General features: G+C 42.2%; 1 protein-coding gene across 1 annotated transcript; it reads left to right on the forward strand.

The window, feature by feature from the left end:
* The first annotated feature begins 5579 nt into the window (after positions 1-5579).
* On the forward strand, positions 5580-8205 carry adra2db (adrenergic, alpha-2D-, receptor b). The gene has a single exon (XM_008277721.1). It carries the CDS (start codon positions 5896-5898, stop codon positions 7165-7167), a length of 1272 nt encoding a protein of 423 aa, XP_008275943.1. The 5' UTR covers positions 5580-5895; the 3' UTR covers positions 7168-8205.
* Positions 8206-8724: the final 519 nt, after the last annotated feature.

The following is an 8724-nucleotide window of genomic DNA, read 5'->3' on the forward strand; positions in this document are numbered from 1 at the left end:
AGCTCGGGTCTTAAGCGGTTAAAGTTTCTGAGGGGCCTAATGACTCCCAAACTGTTCTAATGTTTTCGTCCACCCTTGCAGTAGATTAGTTTGCCTCCAATCGGTAATTGTGCTGATGTTGATGTTGAGGACTTCAGGTCAGCTTTGATACAGTCATCAAACAAAATGTGAAATTAGACTTCCGAAAGAGACAGGAGAGAGAACTAGCATGTGGAGAGCTGCTGAGTCAAAGGTTGCAGTGTTTTAGAATAGTTTAATATTGGTATGCGACATGACTGACTAATATTCTGATAATTTGCTGATAAGTGAAGCAGCATTGTTTGTTCAGTTTGAGCCTCACAGTGAATTAGCTGCAACTCCATTGTCACCATCGTCTCATGAGGATGTCTGACACGCTGAGCTCATAAAGTGACAACGAAAAGTCATTTCAAGCAGTCGTTTGCAGCAGCTTACTGAAAGAAGATTTAAAATAATACCAAGCAGTCTGTCTTGTTGCATGTTATTAGTCTTGTACAGTTTTATACAGTTTTAAGATGCACAATTTTTCTTAATAACTAACACATGATTAGTTTGTTGTAGTACTTTTACCAGTTTTACTGATGGAAGTAAACTTTCCAGCAGCATCAGGAAACTCCAACTGGATTTAAATATTTACCACTATTCCCTATGTTAAGACCAGTCAATGAGAATGAATGAAAGCGGGGTCAGATCATGTGTTAATACTTAAGTTATCTTCTCTGTATGTATTTGGCTTTTGGTTTCTAAAGTTTGTTATGCTACTTCGATGTTGCAAGAGACCTGGCTTGCACAAAACATGATTTCAGTGAGGTATTTCATTATGAAATACAGTCCTGCAGTAATCTCTGTGTAGAGGCCGGAGTAAACTGGCTTAGTGACACAAATAATGTTCAAGCCCTTGCAATGAAAACCTTCTAAATGCGGTTAAAACACCCCATTACTAATTACCATGATAACCAGTACAATTGCATGGATTTATAGTTTGTTGACTTGTTTGCTCCATCGTGACAACTGGTGTACTGAAGAGGCTCACTAAGCCTGTATAAAGCCCTTGGAAGTTTGTTTTTTCCATTTTCATTGCTTTTCAACACTAATTTATGGTCAATTTAATTCTTCTTTGACAAGAATTTACAGGAAAAAAAAGACTTCTGTCATGCCAAAGTGAAAATAGATTTCTACAAAGTAATGTCAGTTAATTAAAAATATAAAATGTTAAATTATTTACTCCGTAAAAAGGACTCACATCATTCAACACGTGTGCAGCTAGTTAGTACTAGAAGTCACACAATTATGGAAATGGAGCTCATCTGAGTGCATGAATGTGTCTCAGTGATTGTTGTATAAAGACATCTGTATGTGGAAGGTGGAACTCCGAGCAAATCTGTAAAAAGGGTGTTGAAAAGCATAAGTCAGGGGATGGGGTCCCTGACTATCTGTTGGAGTACCATTAAAATTCATCATTAAGAAATGGATTGAATACGGAACATACGTAAATTTATCTGGAGCCTGCCGTCCTCAAAAACCTGTGCAAGAAAGAGACAAGTGAGGGAGGCCACCAAGACATCAATGACTCCCCTGAAGGAGCTACAAGACTCGGAGAGAGACTGCAGACAGCATCTGATGCCCGTTCTTCACCAGGCAAAGAGAAAGCCACTGTTAAATATTAAATCTCCACCAGAGTTCACCAGAAGGCATGTGGGAGACTCTGAAGTCAGACCTAATGAGAGCAAAATTGATCTATTTGGCCATCAGATGAGATGTTTGATAGACACCAAACACTGCACATCATCACAAACACATTGTCTACACTGTGAAGCATGGTGGTGGCACCATCACGATGTGGGGGTGTTTCTCAGTAGCAGGCCCTGAAAGGCTTGTAAAGGTAGAAAATAAATGCAGCAAAATATATGGAAATCTTTGAAGAAAAACTGATACAATCGGCAAGAGAACTGTGACTTGGGAGAAGATTTGTTTTCCATCAAGACGATGACATAAAGCACACAGTCAAAGCTATGTAGAAATGGTTTAAAGACAAGACGGGGAACATGCTGGATGACCCAGAATTCAATGCAATTGAGAGATTGTGGTTGGACTTGAAAAGGGCTGTTCACTCATGATTGCAGTGCAGCGCCGACAGAGCTTGAGCAGTTATACAAAGAGGGAGGGATAAAGCTGCAGTATCCAGATGGGCAATGCTGATTGAAACCAGTCCACACAGGATCGACGCTGTAATTGCAGCCAAAGGTGCATCTACTAAATACTGACTTGAAGGAGGGGGGGAACACTTACGCAATCCTTTAATTTATGGGTTTTGATTTTTAATTAATTGACTTGGTAGAAACCTGTTTTCAATTTGACACGAAAGGATCGTATTTTACTAAATCCTTGCCAACAAAAACAAATGAAGTTGATTTAAAGTTGAAAAGCAACAAAAAAGGCAAACTTCCGGCTACTTTTTTTATAGGCACTGTATGTACTGGGCTCAGACTGTCTTGTATTGGCAGTAAACGGTGTTATCTGCCTCGTTACAAGTCTGCATAACATATTTTTACAACACTTCTTCCCATGGAGGGTAATCAGAAGTGGCAACCCTTTTTTTGGCAGTCTCCTGCGATCCTGGACACACATCAAAACACAAGCACCTCAGCAATCACCTCGAAAAGTGATGAGAAGTATGTGTGTAGCTTTTATTTGGCAGTGAAATTATGTTCTGCGAGCATATTAATAATCACTGCTAAACTAATGAATAATTTCTCGGGGCAGTAATTATCACCTAAACCGCATCACTCACAACATTACCTGCTGGCAGTGGGACAAGTCATCAAATCACGGTGCATATGACTGATGAGTTAAGGAGATTAAAGCCATTTGGGGCGACTGTGGATGTTTGTGCTGTCCCCAACACTTCTGCTGCTTCAGAGAGCTGCTAATATATCAAAATGCGACAGTAAATGAATCTGGCAGCCTCATCACAGAGAGGTCATGTGCGTCACAAAGATGGCAAACATGCAACATACTTAACAGTTGGTTAATTTTGCCTTTTCGATGATGGCTTTTCTCTCAGTGTAATTATTGGAACAATTGATTGGTCAGAGATTGGATTTGTGTAATTTCTTTAGCCTGAGTATGTACGTATGCGCGCCCCTTGTTGAGTGTGATGACTTCAACAAAACAGGAAGCTTGGTTTGCAGTGACAGGATGTCGAGTATTGTTGCAATACTAGGAATTTGAAGCGCGGAAGGCTGGGAGGGAACATGTGCCTGATTATTTCTGCTATTTAGAGTTCCTGAGATCAAAAAAGAATTTTCTGTGATGAGGTCAGAATGGTTTTGACAGCTTGTTGTGTCACAGTACAGTTGCGATGAAGAATGTGTGTGTGCACATAAATATTAGATATGGGTGTTTGCAATTGGGTGTTTGCATGAATGTTCTTTCTTCTAGTTGTTTATTGTAATAAGTATGAAATATAGGAAGGTGTGTGTGGCTGCATGAATAGGTTGTGTATTACCTCATAACAGCAAACATGTGGAAAAGTTGAATTTAAGCTTCAACATTATGTAACTGTAAATTCTGCACTCATCAAGGTTTTGGATAAGAAAGACAAGAGTATTGTTGCGAGAATTTGGTTCCTTCTTCCTTGAGCAGTTGTCTGAAATGTTCTGTGCAGATTGTAAAACCAGAGCACTAAGAAGACAATACATTTTGCTGCTGCTTTGACAGAATTTTGTCGACATCTGCAAGCAGATAAAATCAGAACTGTTGCTTTTAACATGATTAAGATTAAAGGTGCAAAAAGTAGCCACACAGTGCAAAACTATTCGATGAGTATATATCTGTGGTTCCGTTGCTACGGCTGCAGAGATTTTTTTGGCTTTGGGTGTTTTATCATCAGCTTTGGAAGTAATTCTTAAATGTATTAGATTTGTTAATGTTCAGAAAAGCAATAAAAGAAATGTGTTTAATTGCATCTTCCATTACAGAATTACATAACAAGACCCGCTCATTTGTAATAATTACACTTGTATGCAACTTCTCGGGTCCCCCTCAGGTTATAAAGTCAGATGCAATGAAGCCTCTGTTTTTCTGCTCGTTAAAGCTTTGTTTGTGTTGGAGGACACTGATGACCCCATTCTGTGTATTTTTTTCCCCCTCCTGTTTTTATGCGGCAGGTAGCCCCTTAAGGGCATGTCTACAGACCACTGATATATGGTGACAGTCACCCTGTAGATGCTCTTTACAGTTTTTTTTTATGTTCATCCTGTGGAGCGAGATCAGAATGAGAGAAGAGAAAAGGAAAGAAGATAGGGCGTCTCAATCCTCCTCTATTTCCTCTTTCAAATCCACTGCAACTCCTTCTGTGTTTCGTCTCCCTGCAGCCACTGAAGTATGTTCTTGCTGAGCCTCCAGATAACTCACTTTCAAGGATCAACACAAGTGTGCGCACACACTCGCCACATTAATGCTGCCATCCAGCTTTAGCTTTGCTGCAAATCCCATACCGACAAGCCTTTAGCAGATGCTGTTTACTTTATAGATTTTTTTTAAAAATCCAAAATTAGTGAAGCGTATCTACTGTGCAGAGCTACAGTCTGTCAACCGCTAATCACCATTTTTATTTCTTTGTTTATTTCACAGTGACCCCTGACTGGCCATATGTCTGCATCTTCTTGTATCGCTGGTTCTTTTGTATGCTGGAAAATATCCCCTGGCTATATGTCTGGTTGCTTAACACAGCTTTTTACATGTTATATAACCAAACCTCCACAGGGAACTGATGCAAGCTTCTCAGCAACAGGTATTGCGGTCACCTCTACTGCGCCAGCAAAGAACAATTCCAGATTACAGGGTCTGAATAATGGAAGTGTGGGGGAGCTTGCAAACAGACCTCCCCTAAAGAGGTGGGCCCTGACAAATGTACGTCTAAAGTTCATTGACAAAATTCACATCAGAGCAGTCGATCATTATTGCATTAAAGACCTCACCCTGCAGAGCTGATAAAGTAAAAAAAAAAAACTGTGCTGTCTTACCCCCACAGCTGCCAGTAACTCTTAATGCCTATGTCACCCTAAATAACTTATCAATCACTTAAACTATAATTGCAGGGGGTAAATAAACAAAGTTTGATCGATAAACTGTAAAACCAAGGAGGCACCAGTTGGCAGGTAAAACAACAGTTTTAAATGATTACAATGGAAAATTAATGAGGTACATTTTGTTCTGCAACACAAGTCTGTTGGCATTTTTCTATGCTGAACATGAAATGCTGAAAAACGTTGAATATGAAAAGAGAGAAAACAACAAAGTGTATTAAATCAAACGCAACAAGCCCAAAGGCTCGCCTGAAGAGAAGCACTTGCTGTTTCAAAGAAGTCTGAAATCCAACTAAAACAATTCTCCCTCTCTCTCTCTCTCTCTCTCTCTCTCTCTCTCTCTCTCTCTCTCTCAACTTTGGAGATGGGTTGGTCTTCGCAGTGATGTCACCTCACTCCTGTGTGGACATTCGTTCCACCCGCAGTGTGCGCTTCCCGTTCGTCTCCAAAGGGACGCAGTTCTCCAAAACCCAAAAGCAGCATTACGCATGGCGCCGTGTCTGACATCGGAGGAGCGACTTTTACCGTGGAGCCTTTGTGGATTGTGAACTGTGTTCTTCCCACATTTGTGATGCGCTCGGAACTTTTTGTGCGTGTCTAGAACTATCTGAATCAAATGTGATGAAGGCTTTGCTATTTCAGAGGATCATTTTTTGCAGCTTTTGCGTCTCATGTAGGCTTGATCAGGAGCGTTACGCGCAGCCTGTCTCCATGCAGCGCAGCTGTTTCAGAGAGGAGAACTGTGCCAAATAACAAAAATGATACGAAAGGAGCATTTGCAGCCAGAATGGATTTAACCCAGCTAGATCTACTGGTGGAAAACGTTTCCAACAATGAGAACACCACTGGCGCACCGTTTGCTTTGCCACACACGGAGGTAGCCACTGCGCTCATCATCCTGGTGGTTACTGTGATCATTTCTGTGACCATTGTCGGTAATGTTTTGGTGATTGTAGCGGTGCTCACCAGCCGGGCTCTCCGTGCCCCCCAGAACCTTTTCCTCGTCTCTCTGGCATGTGCGGACATCCTGGTGGCCACGCTGGTCATCCCCTTCTCCCTCGTCAATGAGGTGATGGGCTACTGGTACTTTGGAAGTACTTGGTGCGCCTTCTATCTGGCTCTGGATGTGTTGTTCTGCACCTCATCCATCGTGCACCTGTGCGCCATCAGCCTGGACCGCTATTGGTCCGTGACAAAGGCGGTGAGCTACAACCTGAAACGGACACCGAAGCGCATCAAGTCCATGATCGCCGTTGTGTGGATAATATCTGCTATCATCTCATTCCCTCCTCTCCTCATGACCAAACATGATGAGCGGGAGTGCTTGCTGAACGATGAGACCTGGTACATTCTCTCATCGTGCCTCGTGTCCTTCTTCGCTCCTGGTCTCATCATGATTCTGGTTTACTGCAAGATCTATAAAGTGGCCAAGCAGCGCTCCTCCACCGTGTTCGTGGCTAAGAACGGCCTGGAGAGGCAGCCCTCTCAGTCAGAGACCTGTTTTGTCAGGAAGGACCGGTTCGAGATGGAGAGCCCGAGCAGCCAAAGCTCCGGGAGCCAGCAGCAGGGGCAGGGGGAGCTGGATGACATCGACCTGGAGGAGAGCTGCTGTCAGTCGGATACTAAAACCCGCCACCACCGCTTCACCAAGCGAAGGAAAGTGGAGGGATCGGACTGCTGCCCGCCACAGAACTGCCGTCTCTCCTGGGCTTCGGCCCGGGCGTTACAGCTCTACCCGGAGCAGAAGAATCCAGTTGCGCGACAACAGCTGGCAGCGGCCAACAAGACCAAAGTGGCCCAGATGCGGGAGAAGCGTTTCACATTCGTACTGGCGGTGGTGATGGGGGTGTTTGTTCTCTGCTGGTTCCCCTTCTTCTTTACCTACAGTCTGCATGCTATCTGCAGAGACAGCTGCTACATTCCTGGCGCACTTTTCAACCTTTTCTTCTGGATTGGCTACTGCAACAGTTCTGTGAACCCCATAATCTACACTATTTTCAACAGGGACTTTAGAAAAGCCTTCAAGAAAATCATATGCAGAACTTCAAAACGCACATAAAGGGGTTCCAGTTCTTTTGTTTTGCCCCTCACTCAACAGTACTGGGAAGGAATTGTATTATTATAACTCATTGTTCTTGGCTGACTGTCTACTTTCCCTTCATTTTGATGTAATAATTATGATATTGAAAACCAAGCCAGTGTTGTACAAACATTTAAGTGTCTATGAATAAAATTCATACGGTGGAGTAAAACAAAACTAAAATATCTTAAGTCTGTCAGTGTTGCAAACCTGATCAAATGTGATCAGGCCTATTTATGCTACCTGAGATATGAGATGTTTTAGTGCGTATCTCTGAATAAGAAATCCCTGCTGGCTTAATTCTGCAGCAAGCAGGAGAAAAGAGATACTTCATTTGAAGTCATGTACGTAGTTGATTCCAGTGCTGGCAGCTGGTTCACAGTGGGTGTTTTGTGTTGAGATAAAAAGAAGATTAATCACCATCTTTAACATATGAACATGAGGATGAGCAGGAAGGCAAGCATCGCCTGTGAGCGTGTGTCACGGAATAAGAAAGTGTAGGATGCTGCACGGTTGGAATGTCTCACAGTATTACAGGTATTTCATACACATGGATCTTTCTTTACTTGCTGAATCGGAAGCCACAGTGAGGCTCGCAGCCATTTCTTATCAGTGAACCCGCAAACTTATGTAAGAGTCTAATCTCACACCCCCCCCCTCGCCACATCATTTCACCACCTCACACCAGAACAATGGCCAAGCTGAGGCCCATGTGTGTGTGTGTGCAGAATTCACTGGATCAATCGCTGTATTTCATGTCAATACCTCACAACAGCTTGTGAGTAAATGTTTAAAATGTATGAGGTCCTGTAAAACCTGGATTCAGTGCTGTAAAACAGGAATTTAAATTGAGGTTATGGTCTCCCATAAATATCTCTTTCATTGAGGTGCCAAAACTATTTTTTTGTTTTGTTCACAAAAAGTTTTTGGCAGAATAGATTGGTTAGGTATATTGGAGGAAAGACACCGTAGAAATACAAACAGTCCTGTTCCCTTCTTCCTACTAAATAACATCTCTGGACACAGTTATTGCAATTGAGAGCATCAAATCTCTTAGGCACAAGAAGAACATTTACAGGTCAAGTCTAAGAATGTGCTTTATTAAAGCTGTGTTATCACATGTATAGTCTTATAAATCTTGACTTCATTATCTTTCTATCTAGTTTCAAATGTGCTGGAGGAATTCCCACGAGGAACAAATCAGCAGCCTATATGGGGAAAAAAAACATGAAGCGATTTATGATGTAAGTGACATACATGAAAAGGGAGCGCTGTGGTCAAATGCAGAGCTGGATTTGAACTTCACAGCACTGTTTTCCATACAGCTTCAAACTGCAGTCAGCTCATGATGAATGTGGGATATGAAGTGTATGTAAAACGTTGAATATATCATGGAGCCTGCACGCTGAGGCTTCTCTGGGAAAACTCTGGTTAGTGAGAAGGAGGCTGACCACGTCTATATCAGTGCATTGTCTGCAAAGGGATGCTGAGGATAAATACACTATTTATATCCTCTTAGGAATGTCTTCAAAGAAC

This window comes from Stegastes partitus, unplaced genomic scaffold (genome assembly GCF_000690725.1).
Source record: "Stegastes partitus isolate 25-593 unplaced genomic scaffold, Stegastes_partitus-1.0.2 Scaffold106, whole genome shotgun sequence".
NCBI lineage: Eukaryota > Metazoa > Chordata > Actinopteri > Pomacentridae > Stegastes > Stegastes partitus.